This window comes from Dipodomys spectabilis, unplaced genomic scaffold (genome assembly GCF_019054845.1).
Source record: "Dipodomys spectabilis isolate Male_0828 unplaced genomic scaffold, ASM1905484v1 ptg000095l, whole genome shotgun sequence".
In the NCBI taxonomy this organism is placed as follows: Eukaryota; Metazoa; Chordata; class Mammalia; order Rodentia; family Heteromyidae; genus Dipodomys; species Dipodomys spectabilis.
This window is the reverse complement of record NW_024870772.1, coordinates 21,368,361-21,395,448: the sequence shown is the minus strand read 5'-3', so window position 1 is coordinate 21,395,448 and position 27,088 is coordinate 21,368,361. Positions and strand designations below refer to the sequence as shown.

At 41.5% G+C, this 27,088-nt stretch overlaps 1 protein-coding gene across 1 annotated transcript in view; it reads right to left on the bottom strand.

The window, feature by feature from the left end:
* The window catches only part of Cog3 (component of oligomeric golgi complex 3), a 60,735-nt gene extending 41,110 nt beyond the window's left edge, over window positions 1–19,625 (bottom strand). Inside the window, exons 1-7 of the mRNA XM_042685412.1 lie at window positions 19,334–19,625; window positions 9,889–10,035; window positions 7,057–7,118; window positions 5,487–5,652; window positions 4,878–4,952; window positions 3,502–3,594; window positions 1,337–1,462 (exon numbers count right to left, since the gene is read on the bottom strand). Of these exons, the coding sequence (XP_042541346.1) occupies window positions 1,337–1,462; window positions 3,502–3,594; window positions 4,878–4,952; window positions 5,487–5,652; window positions 7,057–7,118; window positions 9,889–10,035; window positions 19,334–19,525 (861 nt within the window). The 5' untranslated portion in view covers window positions 19,526–19,625. The remainder of the gene's footprint in view (window positions 1–1,336; window positions 1,463–3,501; window positions 3,595–4,877; window positions 4,953–5,486; window positions 5,653–7,056; window positions 7,119–9,888; window positions 10,036–19,333) is intronic.
* Window positions 19,626–27,088: the final 7,463 nt, after the last annotated feature.

Sequence of the window (27,088 nt, the reverse complement as noted above, 5' to 3'; positions counted from 1 at the left end):
AAAGTGATGTTAAAAAATGAAAGAGCCCGGTGCCAGTAGCTCACAGCTGTAATCCTAGCTACTCAGAAGGTTGAGATCTGAGAATCACAGTTCAAAGCTAGCCCAAGCAAGAAAGTCCATGAGACTCTTATCTCCAATTAACCACCAGAAAACCAGTGGCACTGTGGCTCAAATAATAGTGCTACCCTTGAGCTGAAGAGCTGAAGGACAGACCCCAAGCCCTGTGGTCAAGCCCCATGACCAACAAAATAAATAAAACATATCCTTTATATAGTTTTTCTTAGAAAAGAACTATACTCAATGACTATCCTAGCTAATGCTACTCTTATTTTCTAACCTACATAAGAGGTTGTTAATTTTCTACTTAGCATATACTGTAACTTGTAACTAGTTTGTTTTCTTCTTTGCTTATTTCTGCTCCTAAACATAATCACAGGCAAAAAGCCTGAGATGTAGCTCAGTGGCTAAGCGCTTGCCTAGCAAGTGCAATGCTCTGGGTTCAATCTCTAGTTCCAAAAAAGAAAAAAATACAAAAAAAAAAAAAAAAATTAGGGTTAAAAAAGTAAGGAATGGCTGGGGATGTAGTTCAATGGTAAAGCAACTTCAGTTCAGTCCCCAGCACTATAAATAAATTATTCACCATTCAAACTGAGCCACTTTTATTATTCTGGAGTATCTTCTCCCAATATTTTCACAAGCAATTTAGACAAGAAATGACAAATAGCTTGTAGCTCAATTTTTTTTGTTCTGGTCTTGGGGCTTGAACTTGGGGACAGAGATCAGGACTGTCCCTAAGCCTCTGTACTCAAGGCTAGTGCACTACAACTTGAGCCACAGCACCACTTCCAGCTTTACCTGAGCAGTTTTATTGGAGAAAAGACTCTCACAGACTTTTCTGCCTGAGCTGACTTCGAACTGCCATCTTGAGACTCTTGAGTAGCTAGGATTATATGTGTGAACTACCAGCACCCGGCTAAAATCTGATTTTTTTTTTCTTTTGTCAGTTGTGGGGCTTGAACTCAGGGCCTGGGCGCTGTCCCTGTGCCTTTGTGCTCAAGGCTACCTCTCTACCACTTTTGAGCCACAGGGTTACTTCCTCAATTTTTTTTTTAATCAAATATCACTAGGTACTTTTTATACTGTTATATAATATTTGAAACTAAGACTATAATGGACATATATAATATGACCCTTTCTCCTATTATAATCTTAATAAAATATATATATAACATATAATCTTAATAAAAGGTATTTTGGAATTGCAAAGTACTAATTTCTAATGAAAACTGTAAATGATAAATGAATCGAAAAACAGCTACTCTTGAGATTAACTCACCCTTTTTAGTAACTGATTTGTGAGGGTCTGTAGTGTATTCACAGTGTATGTCTTCATGAGGTGCAAAGCTTTAGAAAGACATTGTTTAAACTTCAGTAAGTATACAGGGTAATCTTTAAAATTAGGCTGTAAAAAAAAAAAAAGATTTACAAAGAAGAAATAAACTTTAACCAAAAAAAAAATAAGCTTAAATGGGGATGGGGAGGTAAAACTGGGAGAATAAGGGATGAGGTGACATTGTCCAAAATGAAATATACTCTTTACCTGACTTATATAACTGTAACCCCTCTATCCATCACCTTTATAATAACAATTTTAAAATTTTAAAAAGCAAGCTTAAAATAAAAACATGCTGTCCTTTACGTAAAACAATATATGAAGTTCAAAATAAAGGTTTACACAAAATGAGTATCAGGATCCTGAAACATGTTGGATGCTGAGGGAGTGGGGCACAAGCAGACTGGAGAGGAAGCAGCACAGAAATGGAGGGTGGAAGAGTAAGCAAGTACAGTCATTATATTCAATGTACATTATGCAAAAGCTGAAATACCTAACTTGAGGGTATGAATGGAACTGGAAAAGACAGGGGAGTACAATGGAAAGGAGATATTGGTAAAGAGTGATCTGACTTGTAGAACTGAAACTCTGTGTACAACTATGTAAAATAAGTAGATAAATAAATAATAATAAATAAATAATAATAAATAAATAAAGTTTATGTAGATCATGAGCTGACTGAAAAACTATAACAACTTGGTCTCAGCCAATCCTCTGTTCCAACATCGTTATTTGCAGTTGTGACCAAAATATATTTTCAGTAACCCACAGACTTTGAGACTGATATATAAGGCCCTACCAAATAAGGGTAGGAGTTAGGAGACATAAGTAGACCAATAAGTCCTTGGGAGACAAAAAGCGTTATTAAAATCAAAGATCATGTCCCTTTTTCTCCTCCCAAGAAACAATTTCTATTTGTAAAGAAATTATCTTGCATATTCAGATATCCCCAGTTTAAAAACAGTTTACACTTTCAGGTAGGACAAAAATGACTCAACCAGAAAGGACCCTTTCTACTGTAGGGGAGACCTCAGAAGCAGAAAGTACTTTTTTTATTTTTTTTATATTTTTATTATCTTTAAGTAGCTGTATAAGAGTTACCACTCAACAAAGCAGTTTATGAATACAGTGCATCTTGTTCAATGTCACCCCTTTCAACATTCCAACTCATTCCTCCCAACCCATCCTTTCCCTCACTTTTCTTAATGGTGTAGGATACATGTTGAATTTTTTGCCATTTAATAAAGCAATTCATGAATACCAATGCATCTTGGTCTGTGTAACCCCTTCAACATTTACCCCCTTTCAATCCCATGCTTTCCCTTATTTTTCTTAATTTTGTAGAATGTACAATAATTCTTGACTGCATTCTCCTCCCCTTTTTCCCTTCATCCACCCCTCTCCCCTTGGCCCCACCCCCACCTCTTGCAAGTACCCATTTCCTGGTGCTTATTTTGTTGGGCTTTGACTTAGTCTTTCTAAAGAATTATACTACTGGAGCTCTCTACTGAGTCTCTTTGAAGGCACTTTTTATACTACTCCTGAAAACAACGAAGACCTTATTGCTACTATTGTTCCGCATGTGACAAATATTACATACACTCAACCCGCATAGAGGGTTGGTTGTAGGACCCTCAGGGATATCAAAATCTGTGAATTCTCAAGTCTCTTACATAAAATTGTATAGTATTTCCAAATAATCTATGTGTATCCACTCATATACTTTACATAAACTTTAGATAAACATCTGTAAATTATGTACAACATCTAATACCATGTGAATGTTATGAACAGTTGGCACACTGTATTTTCACGGAACAGTAACAAACAGCGTATGCTATTTAGTTCATTTTTTTCCTAAGTCTTCCATTCAAAGTTCAGCCTGTGTGGCTGAATCCACAGATGCAGAAGCCATGGATAGAAGGAGTAACCATTTTTCCCACAGAAAAAAATTTTTCTTTTATAGTAGAAGTTGTGTAACAGGAATGCTAAGATTTCTTAAAATCACATTGTACTGGAGGTATGGCTCAAGTGTTATAGCACAAGCCTAGTGAGCACAAAGCCCTGAGTTCAAACCCCAATACCACCAAAAAATAAATAAAACTTACATGAGATGAGATATACATTATACAATCATCTAATTTGGCCAGCATAGGTATAAATCCTTCACTATTCACAGACAACGTAGGAGAATTCAGTTTCTTCAAGTGGAAAAAAAGTTATTGACAAAAAAAGTAAAAGTTGAAAATTATGAATTAGAATTAACATATTTCCTTTTAGAGCTAATATAGTGTACTTGTATTTTTAACAACACATTTTAAAACTCATTAAAATTATCTTCAAGAGTCCATGTACAATAAACAAAAATAAAAAACAATACGGCTTTAATTCAGTTAATACCTATTAAACTTTAATAGAATCCTGTATAAACTAGCAAATATTTTTATTACAAACTGCACGAAAGTTGAAACAATACATCAAATACTTATCCCTACTTTTTACAATTTAATGTTTATGATGATTCTACTTTTGAATACTTGTAGGGCTCATATTATGCTTAGCATTCACATATGAAAGTCAAGTATGCGGCTAGGAGTGGGAAGGAAGTGGCTCCACCATAAAGCCCCTGCCTAAAACAAGGGTCTGAGTTCAATCCCCAGAACCACAAAAAGAAGTCAAATTATTATTAGTCAATTATTTATCTTGATTCACAAGTAGCATACCAATGACTACATCTCCACTGCACTCAACACTAACTGGATGCTAGTTTTATTATTGCATTTATTACACTGTGTACTCATCATTTTAATGACATACTTTAATTATAATTACTGTAATTTATGAGTCAGAAAGATATAGAAATATAATTTACAGCAGCCTATATTGGCTATTAGTTAGAATTCTAGATACTTTATCATGATACATTTCTTCAAATTAAAACATGAGAATTTTTTAATGTCATAACTCATAATCACAGAAAGATTAAAAATTGAGTATTTCTTCTCATAATGTTCACAGCTTACAGACAAGATTGCTGGAAAAGATAACCAACAAAGATATTTTAATAGTAACATAACTTAGGGCTGGGAAGGTGGCTCAGTGGTAGAGAGCTTGCCTTGCAAGCATGAGGCCCTGGGTTCAATTCCTCAGCACCACATAAGCAAAAAGAAAAAAGCCCGAAGTGGTGCTGTGGCTCAAGTGGTAGAGCACTAGCCTTGAGCTGAAGAGCTGAGGGACAGCGCCCAGGCCCAGAGTTCAGGCCCCACGACCCGACCCAAAAAAAAAAGTAACACAACTTAAGCAAAACTATTTTTAAATAATATTGAAATATTTTGAAACAGGTAATATATGTCCTTTGGTTACAAATATCTCTGAGTAAGTTAAAATTATCACTCAAGCCAATTTAAAAGTTAGAAGACTGAACTAAAAAGAGGTAATACAAAATAAAAATCACTAATTTTGTAAAAAAGTAAAAATTACTTACTGTGTTAATAGTTTCCAATTCATTAAAATAGGAAAGTTTTTGTTGGATGTTTTCAGCCAGATCAACAAGTTCCGACTTGTGTTTTTTAAAAAAGAAAAATGAATTATTATAAGAATATATAAGAATCAACATTCTCATCCCAAAATTACTTTTAATAGATTTGTTAGACATTTAGATTTTTAAAAGCACACAGAAGTAGATATAGAAGCAATCCTGAGATAAATATAGTAACTTTAATGCTCTCACTCCAAGTCATGAGTTTAGGTTTAACACTGATCAGCTGATCTGCTAGTCACCCAGAGTGTCTGAAAAATGTCAATGATAGAGTGAGCAGAGCAAATCAGTACATCATCCACTACACTCCAAAACTACACTGAAACCTAACATTAAAAACAGAAAAGTTTGTCTGTGCCTGTTCACATAGGCTTATTATTAATGAAAGCAAGCTGACCTCGTAGCAACCTGAATGCTTAGCACAGATCTCATGCACTTAAGTAATAATGTTCAGCATATACTTGGCTAAAGTAAGGAAATTATTAAATTATATTCATCTACTCAAAAATACAATGTTCAATATAATCACTGGCCCTCTCCCCTATTCCCAGTTACCTGTTCTTTTAGGAGCTGTTCACAGGCCTCATGGAGAGTTCCTGTTTTATTGGACACAAAAAGATACTGCTCCTGCAGTGACTCCAGGTGCTGCAGGGCACTGTTCACTTCAGTCAGTATGGCATCACACTGCTCCTGAAACCCAGACAAGTAATCCCTCATCTGTCTAGAAAACAGAACCAAAAGGGGATTGGCAATAATCTTTTCCCCTAGTGAAACCACAGTCAATAAACAACAAAGTCTCGTTTTTCCCAAAATGCTTGAATTCCAGGAGGAAAATGTGATCTACTTAACAAAGGCTGATTCTATTCAGAAATAAAGCAAACCTACCTCACAAATTGTTTCAATACTGTAAGCAATAAAAAGAAGTTATTTTAAAGCCTTAACCTGATTTTTCCCATGCAAAGGAATAATCACTGGCTCAACTTTCAAAGACAGGAACACAAAGACATCCGAAGGCAGCAAGTAAGGTCAACCCTACACATAACTGCCATTTTTGAAATGTTGTAGAGAGAATTCCGGATTTGAGTTAGAAAATGACGGCTCAAATTCCAGCTCTGTCTAAATCCAAACAATGAACCTGTTCCCTTACTATTTCCAGGCCTTAGTTTGCACATCTATAAAACTGGAATTATTAATACCTTTCCTCACATAGATACTATATCTCATTTGAGATCACATATCAAAGAGCCTAACAGTGTCTACACAATAAAAAGTATCAATAAATGTTGAGAATGAATGTAGAACCTACAGTCCCAAAATCAGCCAGAAACTGTACAGGGTCACTTTTTCCCATGTTATCAGGACACACAATGGAATACATAGTTCTCAATCTGGATGCTATCCTTAGTCTTTTGCAGATGCTTCTCTTTAGAAAGCCAACACACAGGGCTGGGAAGGTGGCTCAGTGGTAGAGCGCTTGCCTTGCATGCCTGAGGCCCTGGGTTCGATTCCTCAGCACCACATAAGCAAAAAGAAAAAAGCAGGAAGTGGAGCTGTGGCTCAAGTGGCAGGGCGCTGGCCTTGAGCTGAAGAGCTAAGGGACAGCGCCCAGGCCCAAAGTACAGGCCCCACGACCGGACCCCCTGCCCCCCCCCAAAAAAAAAGAAAGCCAACACACTTGTCAGGATGCCTTTAAAACACCTACCTGAACTCAGTCCTTTAAAAAGAAAAAACAATATCATAACTTCTAATGGCAATTATAACGAACAAAATCCTTTCTCTGGCTACTCAAAGAAAAATATAGCTGTTAAAAGCTTCTTTGCGGGCTGGGAAAGTGGCTCAGTGGTAGAGCGCTTGCCTTGCATGCATGAGTCCCTGGGTTAGATTCCTCAGCACCACATAAGCAGGAAAAAAAAAAGCCGGAAGTGGCGCTGTGGCTCAAGTGGGAGAGTGCTAGCCTTTGAGCTGAAGAGCTTAGGGACAGCGCCCAGGCCCAGAGTTCAGGCCCACAACTGGACCCAAAAAAAAAAAAAAAAAAATTCTTTGCAACTTTATTTAAAGATACAGAGTAAGAAATGTTGAGATGACTAAAATTTAAATAGTTAACAAATATAAGAGCCACACATACCTATATTTAGTTCCTTCATCCTGATCCATCTGAGTTTGTAGCTTTGCAAACCACGAGAAAAACTGGAAAAAAAAAGAGTACTGTTATCAACCAAATTAAAAAAGGTAAGATGGAAAGTGACTACATGCTAAACTATGAATCAAATGGTAAATACTACCTAAATTGTATTGTTTAGGTTCACTCACCAAGAATTGGGTTTAAGCATATATAATACATGCATAATACTATATTCTAAGAAAAGAATTTTAAAAATATTGGTCATTTCCAGAGACAAGTAAGGAACAGCATTAAAGAAACAATATATAAAAAAATAAATGTTTGGGGCTGGGAAGGTGGCTCAGTGGTAGAGCGCTTGCCTTGCATGCATGAGGCCCTGGGTTCGATTCCTCAGCACCATAAGCAAAAAGAAAAAAGCCGGAAGTGGCGCTGTGGCTCAAGTGGTAGAGTGCTAGCCTTGAGCTGAAGAGCTGAGGGACAGTGCCCAGGCCCAGAGTTCAGGCCCCACGACCAGACCCAAAAAAAAAAAAAATGTTTTCCCCAAGTAACAAGCTAATACTACTTACTAGCTTGCCACCAATATGAATAGAATAGAGCTTTAGACAAATATCATTATTATCTAATAAGAAATATAAAAATATAAACTCAAAAATAATATTACAGACATTTAAGAACATGGAATGTTAAGAAATTGAGGGGCACTCGAGGAAAGAAAAGAAAGATGGAGGGTGAATTGATTTTGAAATACACTGCAATTATGTATGAGGATGGTATAAGGAATCTCAATGACAGCTACTGATTAACAGAGAGGACAGGGAAAAAGCAGCATTCTAGATTCGCACAATGTAATATATCCACATCTGACACACAGTAAAAACCCTTTGGTAGAACACACACTTTAAAAAAAAGAATGACAGAAAAGTAAAACAAGCACTGATGGAAGCTGGATACCAACAAAAGAGGAAGGGCTAAAAAGATTGTGAATAAGAATGACTATGGCTGAAATTGTTTTTAAAGGTGGGGAAAGGATTAAGGGAAATTAAGAGAGGAGGTGAGGTTGATCCCAGCCCATTGTTTAGTGTGGAAATGTCACAATGATACCTTCTTATACAAAAAGAACAAAGAACATGGCCTTTAACATTAGTCTGAATCTAGCCCTACCACACCAGTGTTATGGAAAATATCCATGATTTAAAATATGCAGAGTTGAGCATGGTGAGACATACTTGTAATCCCATTACTTGGGAGGGGTTTAACTTAGGCAAGCATAAAGGAGGTTTAGGTGATGATAAAAATGTATTATTACTTGATAGTGGCAGTTATACCAGTATACACTTGTCAAAATTCACCTAGCTGACACATAAAAAATGGTAACTCAATTCATCTTTTTTAACCTTTTAGAGAGTCATGCAAATTTAATATAGGAGATTTCATTTTCATTTCAGACATGGTAAGATTCCGTGTCCAATTGTGAAGTAGAAGTCAATGTCAAGTATAAACTGACAAGTTGAACTGAAACCCCTCTGTACAATAAAAATAAATGCATAATTTTAAAAAAACAAAAGTCAGTGCCAAGGATACGAAGGTCTGCATGTAGCTTGACTATCATTTAGAGAGCACTTAGTGTGTGTTGCCTGCCACACATCACATCTACAAGCATCAGCCCATTTAATTCTCATAAAGATCTTATGTTACATAAGATTAGGCACATGAGTTATTCTAGATGAATCCACAGATCAAGATTCTACATAATAAGTAAGAAGGCAAAAGGGGCAGGGGTTTGGGGGTTTGCTCAAATGGCAGAGAATTTGCTTAGGAAGATTGAAGTCCTGAGTTTAAAAACCTCAGTCTCTCTCTCTCTCTAACACACACACACACACACACACACACACACACACACACACACACACACACAATCAACCAATCTTACAATATACACATTAGAATATCTTAACTTTTACTGCCAATATGACTGTGCATCAGATTGACTTAAAACAAATAGTCACTATGACCATGTGCACCTGATCATATAGAATAATTAATACATATTAAAAAGAACTCCAGGAAATGGAAACAAGAAGTTTTTCTTTGATGTTTTCTCTTCTGTTTGTACTGTTTGTTCCTCTACCTATCTTTGGGAAGGCAAGAGAGGAGCATAGAAATAGAAGACATAGGGTGAATAAATGCAGCAGTGGTAGTCACTAGACATTCATTGTGTTGAAAATGAACTATACAATTTGTGAGTAGGGATAGAAAGGAAAAACTTGGGAGAGGCGAAGGAAGGCCTGACATTGTCTAAAAAGAAATGCACTCAGGCTGGGAATGTGGCTTAGTGGTAGAGTGCTTGCCTAGCATGCACTCAGTACCACATAAACAGAAAAGGCCAGAAGTGGTACTGTAGATCAAGTGGTAGAGAGTGCTTATCTTAAGAAAAAGAAGTTCAGGGTCAGTACCCAGACCCTGAGTTCAAGCCCCAGGACTGGTTAAAAAAAAAAAAAAAATGCACTCATTACCCAATTTATGCAATTGGTAACCCCTCTGTACATCACCTTTATATAAATAACAATTTAAAAAATAAATTTTAGCCAGGTACATGGTGGCTTGTGCCTGTAATCCTAGCTAGTCAGGGAGCTAAGATTGCAGTTCAAAGCCAGATAGGGCAGGAAAGTCTGGGAGACTCTTATCTCCAATAAACTACTCAGAAAAAGTCCAAAATGGTGCTGTGGCTCAAGTGGCAGAGCACTAGCCCGTAGAACAAAGAGGCTCAAAGACAATGCCCAGGCCCTGAGTTCAAGTCCCAGATCAGGCCAAAAAAACAAAGGTACATTCATTTACCTGCTGTGCAGTCTCAATTCTTTCATCTCCCATTTCTAAGGAAGTGAAGCCTTTCAAGAGAATATCTTCTGTAGACTCAGGCACTACTGCAGCTGGCTCAGTGGACAGCAATTGGGATGTTAAACTGCACAAGTCATCCATTGGAAGCTTGAAAAAAGAAAGATATTTAAGCAACTTCAAAGTTCTCTGAATTTAACTCAAGATGTTTTGCATCTCAGTTGCTTTTAAAGATAAAAGGATATGAGATTAATAAATGCCATTTATACTAACACATGTTAAATGCTACTCTCAAAGTGTAAACATAGTCAGATACTGGTGGCTCAAGCCTAAAAACCTAGCTAGGGGCTGAGATTTGAGATCTGGGTTCAGGTTAGAGGCTCAAAGCCAGCCTGGGGCAAGAAAGTTAATGAGACTCTTACCTCTGATTAACCACCAAAAAGCTGGAAGTAGAGCTGTGGCTCACAGAGCATCAGCCTAGAGCAAAATAAAAATCTCAGGGAAAGGACCACCAATATCCCATTGTGTGATTAGTAAGGTGTGATTCTGAGTTAGCTAGTAAATCTGTACTCATCCACACATTTTCTCACTTGAATCTTTTGTGAACAGAAAAAGCTGTTAAAAGTAGCTTGCTCTTCCAAGATTTAACACAAAAGCCTGACCAACCACACCCAAATGTTAGCCAATAAAATCTACTTTTTCCTATCAGTTCTGTCCACCAATACATCTCACCTACACTCTCACTACAGATTTTGAAATTATACCAGAATGGAAAGGATTTCATAGGTTCCTATCAATTTCAGGAGAGCTCCAAGGACAAGACCTCAGTTTTCCAACATTACCTCTTAGTGCTTTCCAGTTCTCCACTACTAAACATAGTTAGAAACTGAACATGGTGGCTTATACCTGTAATCTTAAGCTACCTAAGAGATGGAGATCAGAAAGATCTGATCAAGGCCAGAGTTCAAGGCCAGAATGGGAAGTTTGTATTTCCCCCTCACATCCCATCCCCATCTCAAGCATGTGTGTCATTCCAGCTATACAAAGCATAAATAAGAATATTGTGAGATCTGAAGGCAATCTGACTGTGGTATTTGTCGCTCCACTGACCATGAGGGTTACTGAGCTGATCTGGATGGCTAGGAGGGTGTCTCCCCTCTCCCTCACCGCTCCCACTGTGCACTCAAGTCGAAGAGGACAGACATAAAGAAGGACTACTTTTCAGTCAGAGGTATACAAGTAGCTGTGCTTCTCTGCAAGAACTGCCAAACAAATGCTCAAGAGGATCATGATCAGGCTGGCCCACATAGCTCAGGTATTAACTTACCTGAATAAAGTCCTATATACAAGCTGCTTTTAGACTTAATAGAAAGGACAAAGCAGCCAGGCACCAGTGGCCCATGCCTGTAATCCTAGCTACTCAAGAGGCTGAGATCTGAGGACTGTGGTTCAAAGCCAGTCCAGGCAGGAAAGTCCATGACTCTTATCACCAATAAACCACCAGAAAAAAACAGAAGTGGCACTGTGGCTAGAGCACTAGCCTTGAGCTGAAAAACAGTGCCCAGGCCCAGAGTTCAAGCCCCACAACTGACAAAAGAAAGGAAGGAAGGAAGGGAGGGAGGGAGGGAGGGAGGGAGGGAGGGAGGGAGGGAGGGAGGGAGGGAGGGAGGGAGGGAAATGCTGAAGAAAGTAGAACTGGCTTCTTTTTTTTTTTTTTTTTTTTTTTTTAAATTTTATTTTATTTTATTTGAGAACATACTGTACAGAGGGGTTACAATTACATGGTCAGGATAATGCATACATTTCTTACCAAGCATTGCAGCCTCCTCCTTTGTTTACCCTTCACCTCCCTTCCCAGCCTCCCCCCTCCCCCCCCACCCAATCATACCCCCCCTCCCCCCCCTCCGACATTGTAAAGCTGGTTTTGACATGACATTTTGTACTTCTCATTGTTGCAACAGGTCCACCTGAGAACTGGCTTCTTTTTTAGATTCAATTCCAGCTCTGTCATAATCCAAGACCTTAAGAAATTACTTCCTATCTGTTTTTCTAAACACAGATGTTTCATCTGAAGGAAATATTTTCTCTTCAAAGCTTAAAAAAACTAGATGCAAAATGCATTACTAATATAGAAACATGACCCTTTAATATGGATTCTAATGAGGGTATACCTAAAGCATGGTAAAGTACACTTAGAGGCAGCCTGATTTGCAAACTGCTCTTACAAGCTGTGTCAAAATGGGAAAATTACTTAATGCTTCTAAGAACCTCAATGTCTTCCCTTTCTCTGATACAGATACAGTATCTGTATCATGAAATTACTGTGAAGGGCAAGGCAGAAAAAAAAAAGTTGTGAGAAAACTGGCTTCTTGGAAGTGATAGAAAGCTGTAGACAGAATGTAATCAGGGAGGTCCTTGACATTCTCTCCACTGGAGGATGTAGGTAAATATGTCTTATTAGGGCATCACTTATTTGTACAAACTCTTCCCAAATGGTAATATAATCCCTGAGTATAAAAGGATTGTGCCCCAGCAAGAATTAAATTTCTCAAACCCAGTGAGAATCTATGTTGAGTATAAAGTGTCATAGCAACTGTGTGCTGTCACTGAGGGTTCTGGAGGACAGAGGGAGCTGTGTGATGTTAAACAGGATCTACTCTTGCCCTATGGAACCACCCCAATTACCAACAAGGACTGTCTTTGTAAGGAAGGAATATTGTCCACCACAGGCAATGCAGTATGTAAAGCACTAAGCCTAAAACCTGCTGCATAGTAATAATAGATCAATAAATTTGAGCTACTGCTACCAGTAATGTTTTTATTAATCCTGTTTTCAGCAATTTAATTAATAAATTTATAAATCTAAATGTGTACTGTTTATCGGGAGTAGACTAGTCACTAAATTACCTTTACAATAGTGCATTTTTAGTAAATTTTAGCCGGGCACCGGTGGCTCACGCCTGTGATCCTACTATAGCTACTCAGAAGGCTAACATCTGAGGATCATGGTTCAAAGCCAGCCTGGACAGAAAAGTCCCACTCAAAAACTACAAGTAGTGCTATGGCCCAAGTGGTAAAGTGCTAGACTTGAGTAAAAAGAAGCTCAGGGACAGCACCCAGGCCCTGAGTTCAAAAAAAAAAAAAAAAAAGGTAAAATTTAGTTCTATAAGAAGTCATAGCATGGGATGGGAAGGTGGCTCAGTGGTACAGTGCTTGCAGTGCATACATAAAGCCCTAGGTTCAATTCCTCAGAACCACATAAGCAGAAAGAGCTGGAAGTGGCGCTATGGCTCAAGTGGTGGAGCACTAGCTTTGAGCTGAAGAGCTGAGAAACAGCACTCATGCCCAGAGTTCAGGCCCCATAACTGGCCAAAAAAAAAAAAAAAGCCATAGCAAAATTAAATTACAAAATTATATCAACATTGTTATGCAATATCTAGACGGGAAAAGGATTACATATCAGGCTCACATTTGACAAATATTCCTAAAGGATGAAGTGAGCTAAGAGTGTTGGTTGCAGCCTAACAAAAAGTAAGCTAAATAATCTACAACATCATAAATATTCTTAAGTCCATCTGAACTGAGGTTTCAGTATAAGTATGCAGCTTAAAGTAACTATGGCATCTGAGGAAGATGGACTTTCACTGGATGCCCATGAGTGAGGGTGTAATGCAGTACAGTCTAGGAAGAGGGGAAAATAGGGCACCAACAGAAAGCATAGGCCACTGAAAAAAGAAGGCAGCCAACTTGAGAGCACAGAAGATTCACTTTGGGGAGAGGGGAAAATGCAATCTCTAGCAGGCACTGATAGTTCATACCTATAGTCAGGAATCTGAGATCTGAGGATCACAGTTGGAAGCCCAGGTAGAAATGTCTGTGAAACTCTTATTTCCAATTAACCAGCAAAAAGCCAGAAGTGGAGCTGTGGCTCAAATGGTAGAGTACTAACCTTGAGCAAAAAATGTTAAGGGATAGCCAGCCGTGAGTTCAAGCCCCAGAACACACACACACACACACACACACACACACACACACACACACACACACACACACACACACACACACACACACACACACACACACACACACACACACACACACACACACACACACACACACACACACACACACACACCTCCCCCTCCCCTCTCAGGATACTTGAGAGGCTGTTATAGATAATCCAATCTTCATATTCTGCAATCTAGATGTTATAAGTAATGTTATGTTATTTGAATTTATCAAATATTTGATTTGATTACTTCAAGTACAAATACTAATTACCTTTCTATCATAAAAAATGTAAATACCAGAAACAGGAGAAGGCTTCCTGATCCCTTACTCTTCCAAATACAAAACCATTTCCCTCAAATCAAGCACAAAAAAGAAGCTATCATGCAAACATTTCAAAAAAATGATATTTTAAAGTAACAAAATAAGATGCTTGAAAATGGGGGCTGGGAACATGGCTCAGTGGTAGAGTGCTTGACTACCATGCATGAAGCCCTGGGTTCTATTCCACAGTACCACATACACATACACCCAAGAAGCTAGAAGTGGAGCTGTGGCTCAAATGGTGGAGCTAGCCTTGAGCAAAAGAAGCTCAGGGACAGAGCTCAGGCCCTGAGATCAAGCCCCAGGACTGGTCGAGAGAGAGAGAGAGAGAGAGAGAGAGAGAGAGAGAGAGAGAGAGAGAGAGAGAGAGAGAACATGAGGAAGAAAATGGTCCCATTTAAGAAACAACTTAAAAGCTGCTTTGGGGAAGCCCATGAATTAACTAAAAGCAGGATAAAACCTGGGTACCCAGTCCCCAACTTTGCATTTCTGCCCTTTGATGTGAGCCATTCTCTCTGCAATCTCTTTGCAATCACCTCCAAGAAGAACAGGATTTACCACAGATTGAAGCAATTTGTGACTAGCAAAGCCTATCTTCTTATCATCTGTGGCAAATGGTAACGCTGCCCCAAAGAGAGCAGTCAAAAGCTCAGGGTAGACCACCTGCTGTAGCAATGAATGACTTGTTTCTGCTTCCTTCAACTTCTGAATCCCACCTGGGCAATGGTGAGACAGTGGACTGTGGGACCACCTAAAGCCACTTCTGACTGCCTCTAAACATACCTGTGGCTTTGCTTGGGTCTACTTTAATAATGCATACCCTCTGCCCGTAATGAAAAATTCTCCCTATTTAACACAAATGTCTGTATCACTCAAGACAGGTGAAGATGTCTGAAGATGGTCTGAGTGCTATCTTCTTTGGCTGCCATGTAACATCACCTTTTTGTGATATTCACCAGATCTCTATCTGGCATACAGGGCTAAGCAGTCTAAAAACCTGGTTTCACTATTAGGTACATCTGCCCCACTATCTTTTCTCAAAAGACCTGGAATAAAGTGACAATTCAAGAGGAAGTGTGGTGGTATCACAAACTTGCCTTGTTCTAATGGCTCATTCAGTTCTGAATGGGTGACTCAATACCTCTAGCTCACTCCCACTCTCCTGACTTCCAGTGGAATAACCAGTTACTAATAGACAGACAAGAACACAGACCTTGCTTAGTAGTGCTGGAGAAGTATTGTAGAGCTTATGCGCACACTAGATAGTAATTACAAGAAACCATCCAGGCAAAGCTCCACAGGTCAGCAGGTCCAAGCAAAGACAAACATATCTTCCTCTCCCAAGCTTTACTTCTTGCAGAATTCTGAACAGGAGAAAATCACTTTTATAATCTATGTGATCAATTCATTTCCTAATTGAAACCTGGTATTACTTCAGCTAAGCAAGTCACTGAAGAGGTATAGATAGGAGTCTCAGAACCTCTTCATGGCACCTCCGCTTTGGTCTGACACCTATACCAGTCTGGGATCAGGATCATGGCACTCTCACGTAGGCCTTAAAGGCCTACATCATCTGAAGGAAAACACATGAGCAGTGTAATATAGGAAATTACTGGGCATGTGTATTTTACATACTCAATTACATTTAATTCTCACAACTCCCCATCAAATAGGTCCCCATTTTATACAGGAGACAACAAAGACTTCCAGAAGCTAAATATTGCATCTACAGTCACACCACCTACAAAAAAAAAAAAAAAAGCTATGAGTAAATTATTTCAAGGCACATTATTTTAGCATTTCATCAAGAATTACTAAATATAGGGCTGGGAAGGTGGCTCAGTGGTAGAGTGCTTGCTTTGCAATGCATGAGGCCCTGGGTTCGATTCCTCAGCACCACATAAGCAAAAAGAAAAAGAAAAAAAAGCCAGAAGTGGCGCTGTGGCTCAAGTGGTAGAGTGCTAGCCTTGAGTTGAAGAGCTGAGGGACAGTGCCCAGTCCCAGAGTTCAGCCTCACAACTGGACCCAAAAAAAAAAAAGAATTACTAAATATCATAATGCTATAAACTTTAGAAAATAGCTTTCTCAGTTACTTGATGTAACTGGTGAGGAAAGGAGTTGTTGGCCCACGATCAGCAAAGGAGTTCAGGCCCACGATCAGCAAAAAAAAAAAAAAAAAAAAAAAAGATATACTGCTCCCTTGTACAACCATTTGAAGAGGAAAAAAAATAAATAATTGAAACTTTAAGAAAGAATTACTAAACTCAGCAGGGGAAAAAAAAAATCCCTGTATACAAGAAGCTAGAAAGTCTTTGATATTAAAAAAAAAAAGTTTAACTTCTTAAGGAAAAAAAGCACAGCTTTACAAGATAAGGACTGGTTCTTTATAAATGAGAAAGTTATTTTCTTTTTTTTTCTTTTTTTTTTTTTTGTCAGTTGTAGGGCTTAAACTCTAGACACTTTCCCTGAACTTTTCTGCTCAAGGATAGCACTCTACCACTTGAACCACAGTGCCATTTCCAGTTTTCTAGTGGCTTTATTGGAGATAAGAGTCTCACGGATTTTGCTTCCCAGGCTGGCTTTGAACAGCAATCCTCAGATCTCAGCCTCTTGAGTAGCTAGGATTACAGGCATGAGCCACTGGCGCCTGCTGAGAAAGCTCTTTTCTAAAGTTGATATTTACTGAGCCTGAAGCTGCCCACTTGCTATTTTACTAACCTGCCCAGTTCCAACTGTTCAGGAAGTAATTTATGTTATGTAAACACTATGTTATATTATGTGAAACACTACAGAAAAGTGTTGTCTTTGGAAATATACTGCTTGAGCACAATGAAAACTGAGGCATTCTTCTTTCCACATCAAAAGTGTGGCAAAAGGGATAGAAAAATAATTCCAAAATCTTCCCCATCAGACACAAATACTTTACTGAAGGAAATGAGCACTGCAAAGAGCTGAATAGCAATGGGAACATTCCCCTCAGACTCCAGAGTCAGAAAATAACAAGATATTTCCTTCTCACAGGAATACAATACCAAAGCTGCATGAACCAGAAGCCCCTCACTGAAGACTTGAACTTGTTGAAGCACATTCCTATCCGTGACCTTGCAAATCTTTTTCCTCTAGCTAGAATGCTACTTCTTTAATCCTTTCAAGGCTGGCTTCTTGCCCTCCATCACCAGTTTCCTTTTTTCGTTCTTCTTCTTCTTTGCCAGTCTTGGGGCTTGAACTCAGTCCCTGGGTACTGTCCTTGAGCTTCTTTTGCTCAAGGATAACACTCTCCACTTGAGTCAGCACCACTTCTGGCTTTTCCTGTTTATATGGTACTGAGGAATCAAACCCAGGGCTTCATACATGCTAGCAAGCACTCTACCGCTAAGCCAAGTTTCCAGCCCTCACCAATTTTCACTCTAAACTTCCTTACTAAAGCGTTTCCTCCTCTTGTAGATCTTCCCTTCTCTTCTCTTATTTTTTTCTTATCTCACGGATCTGTAAATGTGCCTTCTTGTTCTTTTCAGTACATCTGCATAATCCTCATAATTATATCCCTCTATGAAGCTAGTTGCTCATCTTTCTACTATCTCAAATTCTTAGCTAAGAGTGAGCATGTATATGATTAATAAGTTTACTTCACTCAGAATAAAAACTTAAATAACCCAACGTAATAAACACAAATGTTCTTGTAGAATAAGTCCCTTTCCCCATGTGCTACAAATACCAGGGCATCCTGCTACAGCAATGAACAAAACCGATTATAAACAGACTGAAATGTAGCTCAACGTTAAGGTACTTGCCTAACATGCACAGGGTCCTGGGTTCCATCCCCAACACCACAAATAAGACAAAAAACTTCTATTTCCAGAACACAAAAGACCTTAAATGACAGAGGAAGATTTAGAAATGTTCGCTTGCTTCCTTATTTATCTACTTAAGGTCTACTTCCTGCTCAATATCCTAGAGATAAACAGTCACACGCAAGGACGAATACCTGTTTTTATGACAGTGCACACAGCAGTAAAGGTGAAGACACACAACAGTAAAGGCGAGAACTTTCAAATCAAACCAAACCTCTGAAGGGTGAGGGCAGACAAAAGTGAAGGCTAAATTCCAATCTGCACTTGGACCTAAATTCTAGATCGTATAAAAAAAAGGTTTCCAATCCCAACACTACCCTTGCTTATAAAATAATGCTCGTGGGCTGGGAAGGTGGCTCAGTGGTAGAGCGCTTGCCTTGAATGCATGAGGCCCTGGGTTCGATTCCTCAGCACCACATAAGCAAAAAAAAAAAAAAAAGCCGGAAGTGGTGCTAAGCCTCAAGTGGTAAAGCACTAGCCTTGAGCTGAAGAGCTGAGGAACAGTGCCCAGACCCAGAGTTCAGGCCCCACGACCGGACCCCCCCCCCCAATAAAATAACGCTCCTGCACCTGGCCCTCAAAGCTAGAAAGGTTATTAAACATCCAACAACTCGTAAAACATACTTTTTGCCTTTTTCACTAGTTGAACTGAATTACATGTGCAAGAAACATGCCTCGCATCCCAGCGGCTGAAAAGGAGGACATCAAACAACCAGTTAATAATGTCCTGGTTCCACTTGCAAAGAAAACTTAACTTTAACCGCGTTGCCACGGGTTAACTCAACGACCTCCCAGAACCCACACTGTGACTATCACGAGCGCTCGACATCCCACGGGAGGAAGCGCCACGCAGGACCGAGATCTGGCCCCCACCCACCCCGCCAGGTCCTCCCGACCCGAGCGTGCGGCCGCCCAGCTCCGCGGCTGCCGAGCCCCTTGCTGGGAGGCGCTGCGGGCAGCAGACGGGAAGGAGACCCGGAGCAGGATGCCTGAAGCCAGGCTGCGGGCCAACCGCCCCACGCCGTCCCACGCCGCCGGGAGAGCCGGGCGCGTCCGGACGCTGGCCCCGGACGCCAGCGCCATGCTCCGCGGGGAAGGTGGGGTCGCGGGGCCCACGGGGCGAGGCTGACAGCGGGGGACACGAGGCCCGCGGCCCGAGCTCCCGCCACCTCCTTCCCGCCGCGAACCCGCCACGGTGGCCGGCGAGTGGACGGAGACCTGGCGCGGGGCCGCTCGTCCCCAGCCCGCTCCACCCATGCCCTCACCTGGGCCGGCACCGGCGGGTTTTCCGCCGCTGCCTTCAGCTCCAGCACCGAGTCCGTCTGCCGGTCGGTCAGCGGCGCCGTACTGTCGGGTCTCCCGTCCCACAGGGCCAGCTTTTCCCGAGTGTCGCGCTCGGCCGCAGCCTCGGGCGGCGGGAGCAGCGCCGCCTCCGCCATCGCTCCCGCCCCGGCCATCGCCCTCGCGGCCCGCGGCAGCTGCAGCACGGCGGAGGCGACCCCGACCGAGAGACCCAGGCCACTTCCGGGAGACCCGAGGCTTCCAGCACCGCGGCAGCTGCGGGGCGGGGCGGGCCGGAGTGGCCTGACCCCGGAAACGCTCCTACGGCGTGGGGGGTGGGACCTAAACCAGAACAGACGTGGCTTTAAACGGGGTACAAATATTTCCGGTTGAGATACCGAAGAAGAAGGTCCAGGAGACTGACTCAGACGGAAATAGAAATGCCCCTACCGGAAGTCTCTCCCACAACAACAATAACTTTATTGTTACGTGTTGCTCGGGTGATTGACAACTTGCAGGAAGTCCGTTCGGCCCGCAGAGGGCTTTGCGGGTCGGTGGCTTCTGCTCGCAGGAGTGAGTGTCACGTTGGCCGTCCACCGCTTAGGTCAAAACCAAGAGCATGACATCTCCAACATCCAAGAACTTTCCTCCCAGAAAACTAGTTTGTGGGAACACTCTAGAGAATTTTTTTCAGACGTATATCAGATAGTAGTAGCAAATAGCTGTTAACAATCTAAAACTCCAACGTTGAAGAACTGGACCAAAGGGCTGGGAAGGTGGCTCAGTGGTAGAGCGCTTGCCTTGCATGCTTGAGGCCCTGGGTTCGATTCCTCAGCACCACAGAAGCAAAAAGCCGGAAGTGGCGCTGTGGCTCAAGTGGTAGAGTGTTAGCCTTGAGCTAAAGAGCTGAGGGACAGCGCCCAGGCCCAGAGTTCAGGCCCCACGACTGGACCCAAAAAAAAAAAAGAACTGGAGCAGTGATTCGTAGTTCCTGATATCTGTGACCGCACAAACACAGTGAACCCAAGAATTATGTCGGAACCACCATTCAGTATAACTTTGCATCATTTTGTGGGACAGGAATCCCCAAGGGGCGAGGCCTGTCTCCTCTCACACTGAGGTGCCATGGCTGAAATGACTCTGACCTCTGGACAGCTGGGGAATGCAACATCTTCACAGGGTCTCTGAGCCTCTAGTTCCTCCTGCTCCCTCTAGCATGAATCGAGTGACGATGAAGTCACTAGGAGCCAGATCCAAGGGAGGGACTTTGATCCACCTCTCCATGAAAGAAGCAGCAGCAAAAAAAAGAAAGTCACAGCATTAATCTGTCACACATCCTATACTATGCAATCATTCAAAGGAAAGGAAATTTGCTAAGCATGGTGATTCATGACTGTAAATCCTAGCCACACCAGAGGTAGAAATAAGAAGGATCATGGTTTGATATCTTTCTAGACAAAATGTGTGTGAGGGCCCATCACAACCAATTTTTTTTTAAATGGGCACAATGATGTGCCAGCTATACAGTAATGTAAATAAAAAGATGCAGTTCATTACCACCCAGACATAAAAACAAAACAAAAGAAAACTATTGAAAAAATGACTTCATAAAGAAGCTAAAGAAGCCATGCATGGTGGCTCATGCTTGTAATCCTAGCTATTGAGGAGGCTGAGATCCAAGGATTGACATTCAAAGGCAGCCTGAACAGGAAAGATCATGAGACTCTTATCTCCAATTAACCACCAAAAAGCCAGAAGTGGAACTGTGGATCAAATGGTGGAGCACTAGCTTAAGCAAAAAAAAAAAAAAAAAAAAAAAAAAAAATCCCAGGAACAGCACCTAGGCCCTCAAGCCCCAGGACTGGCATCAGAATAATAATAGTAGGACTGGGAAGGTGGCTCAGTGGTAGAGTGCTTGCTTTGCATGCATGAGGCCCTGGGTTTGATTCCTCAGCACCACATAAGCAAGAGAAGAAAAAAGCCAGAAGTGGTGCTGTGGCTCAAGTGGTAGAGCACTAGTCTTGAGCTGAAGAACTAGGGACAGCGCCCAGGCTCAGAGTTCAGGCTCCACGACTGGACCCCCAAAAAAAGAATAATAATAGTAATGATAATAATAATAATAAATTTTAAAGATAAAGAAAGAAGAAATGGCAAGAGGCATTGCTCAAGTGGTAGAGCCCCTGACTAGCATGCTTAATGTCCTGCATTCAAACTCAGTACAAAGAAAAATAAAAAAGAGCCCATTGCCCAACAACGAAGTAATGTATGTTCTGCTTATATTACTGTATGGATTACATAGGCACAAAAGGATACTTTCAGAAGCGATAGAAATGTTATCCTGATGTATACACTATACCAATACTGATCAAAGTGCACCTCATATATATGTGTAGCATGCATTTGCACGCACAATGCATTATTCCTCAGCAATTGAAGGAAGAAAATGTATAAGTATTGACATAAGAGAAAATTTATTGTGTATTTCGAATTATATGCTCACTACATGCTGTGTGAAGCATGTTGCTTGCTTCAGTGTTTCCCTTGAAGACACTCCGATTCATTCCATCCATATCTAGCCATGACCAAGCAGGCCTAGGCATGGATGACGTATCAGCCAGGGCACCAAGCACTACTGTTTCTGATGAGATTTCTCCTCCCCTCCCCGTGCTTGAGAACTTTGAGGACACTTCTCCCATAGCAGTGCTCTTTGCATAGTATCCTGATGACTCCCGTAGCAGCCTGGACTAGCCTGGTCCCACCTGGTTCCCTCTGCTGATGTCTAGTGGGTTTTCCTCTCTTCTGTCATGTCTTGAGCAGGAAACAAGGACTTCAAACCCCATCATCTCCCTCATCTATTAAATACAAAATTTAAATTGAAGTGTGCACATTAAAGTAGGTAAAATAAAGCAGATGCAACTGTATATTAAAAAGGAAGTTGGTGAACAATGTAAATGTCATCACATTTTTTTTATTTTAAAAAGCCACCCCAAAGAAAGATCTCAAAAGATTCATAGCACATGGTTATCAGTAGTTATCTTCTTTTTTTTTTTTTTTTTTTTTTGCCGGTCATGGGGCCTGAACTCTGGGTCTGGGCATTGTCCCTCAGCTCTTCAGCTCAAGGCTAGCGCTCTACCACTGGAGCCACAGCACCACTTCCGGCTTTTTCTGTTTATGTAGTGCTGAGGAATCGAACCCAGGGCCTCATGCTTGCAAGGCATGCACTCTACCGCTGAGCTACCTTCCCAGCCCCTCAGTAGTTATCTTCTAGCAGAGAAATTAGAAAACAGTGGGACAAAGTCATTTTAGGATGTGTATTTTAAAAGGAATTCCTTAGGAGAGGAACATGATACCTATGTGCATCTGACCATACAAAATAATATTTATCAAAATGAACTCCAAGAAATAGAGACAAGAGGTTTGGGGGTGTTGCTGTTTTTGTTTTCTTTTCATCTTGTTTGTCCATTTATTTGTGTTGGGGTGTATAGGGGGAGGCACAAAAATGGTGGGACAAAGGGTAAACAAATGCAGCAGTGATACACACTAGACAGTCTGTTGAAAATGAACTATACAACTTGTGGGAGGAATGGAAGGGGAAAACTTGGAGAGGGGGGAGTAGGGATGACAGTGACAAAAAAAAAAAAGTACTTGCTGGGCACCAGTGGCTCATGCCTGTAATCCTAGCTAACTCGGGAGGCTGAGAGCTGAGGATCACAGTGCAAAGCCAGCCCAGGCAGGAAAGGCCCTGAGACTCTTTTTTTTTTTCTTTAAATTATTTTCTTGTAAAGATGCTGTTCAGAAGAGTGACAGTTACATTAGTAAGGTAATGAGTACATTCTCTATTAAGCATTGATACCCCCTCCTTTGTTTTTCTCTTACTATCCCTTCCCTCCCCCACCGTAAGACTCTTATATCAATAAAGCACTTGAAAACAGGAAGTGGCACTGGGGCTCAAGTGGTAGAGTGCTAGCCTCCAGCTGAAGAGCTGAGAGACAGTGCCCAGGTCCAGAATTCAAGTCCCACAACCGACAAAAAAAAAGAAAAGAATGTACTTATTACCTGATTTATATAACTGTAATCCCTCTGCACATCACCTTTACAAATACAATTCAAAAATTTAAATGAAAAAAAAATTTTTAAGAATTGCTTAAAAATGAATATTAGGTTGAAGATCAAAGTAAATTTTAGTTCCAATTCTGCTGAAAACTTGAATATGTCCTACAACCATACATATTTATGTCCACACTTAGTACCCTATTAACACCTACCCAAATGCACACAGTAAATTCCTGTGCTCTGAGTTGCCCTTGGGGAGAGGGCTAGGCGGCAAACTGGTTGGCTCAGGGGCACTAGGCATGAGTGGTCACTTGTCTATTCCATGGCCAGCATGCCTGGGCAATGTGTGCTTTCTACTGGAGTAGAAAGCACTGAGTATGGTCTTTATACTATGTGATTTCTGCCCTAGGAAATTATTTTAATCCACAAAGATCTACAAAATGTGCTTTTGTGCTATTGCTAGACTAGACTTGCATAAAAGGAGAAGCCAGACACCAATTTCCATGCCTGAAATCTCAGCTAGATGTAAGCGGATGGATCCAAGGCCAAGATTGGAAAGTTAGCACAAGACCTTATCTGAAAAATAAAGCAAAAGAACTGAGGGGTGCTGGGGGGATGGCCCAAAGTGATAAAACACTTGATAAGTAAGGGGGAGGCAGCCTTGAGTTCAACCCCAGCACAGAAAAGAAAGGAAGGAAGTAGGACAGGAAGAGGAGGGAAGGGGAGAGGTGGGGTAGTGAGAAGTTGGGCTGGGGAGGGGAGGTAAGGGAAGATAATAAGGCTTAAGCAAACAAACTGGGTCAGTCCATTAAAGTCAGCTTTCCAGTGGCTTTGAGGAGTCTTTCAGAATGGTGAGGGAAAGAGGTTTCTTTTTCTTTTTTTTTTTTTTGGGGGGGGGGGGTCCAGTCGTAGGGCCTGAACTCTGGGCCTGGGCGCTGTCCCTCAGCTCTTCAGCTCAAGGCTAGCACTCTACCACTTGAGCCAGAGTGCCAGTTCCAGCTTTTTTTCTTTTGCTTATGTGGTGCTAGAGAATCGAACCCAAGGCCTCATGCATGCAAGGCAAGCGCTCTACCACTGAACCACCTTCCCAGCCCCAAGAAAAAGAGGTTTCTTAACAGTGCCATTTGCATTTCAGTTTCCGCAGCCTGGGATACATACAGTCATACTGACAACAAGAAGAGAGAAAAGAGCTGACTGCACTGAGGAGTTCAGGGCCAGAGTCCCTATTTGGTGATTTCACTGATGCTGCCAGGGTGCAAAAGGGCTATGTGTGTAAGTCATTCATATGAACTAGTGCTAAATCTATTCTAACCTAATGTCTAAAACGGGATGCTCCTAACCCCACATACAAAAAGAAGGTCCCCCTCCCTCTCAGCAGGAACAGAGGAAGGGAGGTGTTGGTGGTCTCTAGGTGTACAGAGGCCTTTTGGCCAACCACTGACTCCATGACTGCCCCAGATCCCTGAGCTCTCCCATGCAAGACCTGCCACCCTGCCCAGCATATCCTCACCTGGTTATGGTGAGGAGTGCAGGACCAGGTTCACAGCACATGGGTAGCTAAACCTCGCCAGTGGCTACCATGGAAGGTTGGGTCCAGGCAGCCTTGGTCCAGGTGCCACCAGAGAGCACAAATGGGCATGCCAGGCCCCTTCCCACCCAAGATCTATTTTCCTTTCTTTGGGTTTTTTTTTTTTTTTGTCAGTAGTGGAGCTTGAACTCTGGGCACTGTCCCTGAGCTCTTCAGCTCAAAGTGAGTGCTCTACCACTTGAGCCACTTCTGGTTTTCTGGGGGTTAATTGTAGATAAGAGTCTCACAAACTTTCCTGCCTGGGCTGGTTTTGAACGGCAATCCTCAGATCTCAGCCTCCTGAGTAGCTAGGATTACAGGTGTGAGCCACCAGCACCTGGCTCTTTTCCTTTTTTAATTCTAGTTGAGGGGTACAGTTTGGATTTTTCAGGATTTTTCAGGCAGGACCAGTGGCTCAGACAGTTCCCAACATTTGCCTGTCCCACAGCCCACTGTCACCTCACCCAGTGCTGGTGAGGGCTTGTGAAGTTTCCCTTTAAAAGTAGAGACTCTTCACTTAGGGCCCTTGACTTTGCCCTCAGAATAAGAATTTCTGGATATCATAATGGTAAGAAAACTTGGAAAAGCTTAATTGATTAAGTGAGCGAACAGACAAGCAGACAAGCAGGAAGGCAGGGGCACACTCTAAACATAGTGTGTATGCTATCAAAGGGAGAGAGAGACACCCTGGGCGCTTTGACATCAGGGTATTATATGATGACAGCAGGGTCTGACTTAAAGTCATGCAAAAATAGGTGTTTATCTTTGTTCCTAACACTCTTGGTGTTACACTGTTAGCACTTGGGCTCAGGATCTCTGAGACGGACCTGTACTTTAACTATATGACCATTGTGTTTAGGCACCCCTTTTAGGAAAGAGTGCATTCTGTAATATATTTATCTTTGAGGTAGAATGCATCTGCCACACATGTTTATCCTTTGGGATGAGCATGTTGTATCCCGAGAAGCCATTTTTCCAAGTATTTGCGTCTCCAGGATACATGGCTTTTTTGTGTGTGATGTCCTTTCTCAGATTTTAGAACACCCTGTTTGGAGCCAGCAGGCAAGGTCAGGTGGAGAAAACTGTCCTTGCTTTTCCCACCTTGTGTTGATACTGCTCTTATGAAGGAGTACAAGGGTTACAACAAAGGAGATAGTGCCATGTTTCTAAATATATTGTTTCTAAATTCCTGGCTGCCATTCACTTTATTTTCCCTAGACTATCCAGATGCATTTCCCCGTAACATGACTTTAGTTCCTTAATTTTAAGGGAAGTTGATGGGTGAAGATCAGTCTCCTGCATTTGCTCTAAGCCAAGTTGTTGTTATTTGTGTTTGTTTTTTAATTCTTGGCTGCTGTTTACCAGGCCTCATTTCCCTTAATCTGTCCTGCCTCACTACCACCCAAGAATGGGCACCTTGGTGCCTTCCACACATGCTTGTGGGCAATTTAAACTCTGTCTCTGAGTGTGAAATGTGCATCAAATAAAGTAATCCCAGAACTTGCTTCATCAGGGGCTATGAGGTAAAATCAAGCATGTGAGGGCTTACAAACCTAAATTTCAATGACTGAAGATGGGAAAATGAGGGAGAAAAAGTAGAGATAGAAGGAGATAGAGAGGAAGAGAGAAAAAAAGAAAAAGGAGAAACTCCAAGTCCTTTAGATTTTTCTCTTTTCTTTGGTCTTCCAAAGTTCGGAGGACTTCATTTCCATTGTACAAGATCTTTCAGAACCATATTGAGAATTTCCAAGGACAGCATGCTCAAGTGCTCCCCAACCATTTTTCCATGATATACCCAGAAGGATTCAGTCTGCACAGCCATAGGCATTTCTCGAGGTGTGGAGGGGCAGGGGTGGGGGCGGGGGGCGGGTGGGTAGGAGGGAAAGGGCTCCAAATAAGGAGCCAAGTGACTGAGAATCCCTTGGGTGATTCTAAGTTTTCCTTCTCATATATCTCATAAAGAAACATTACTATGGGCCAGAGCCAGTAACAGTTATGGAAGGCCTCATCCAGCTCCTCCCTGAACCAGGGCATCTAGAAGCTTCCTTCAGTAGTATTGACAGTCATCTGAGAAGTCATCTAACAAGTCATCTCAAAGTAGCAACAACACAAATCACTG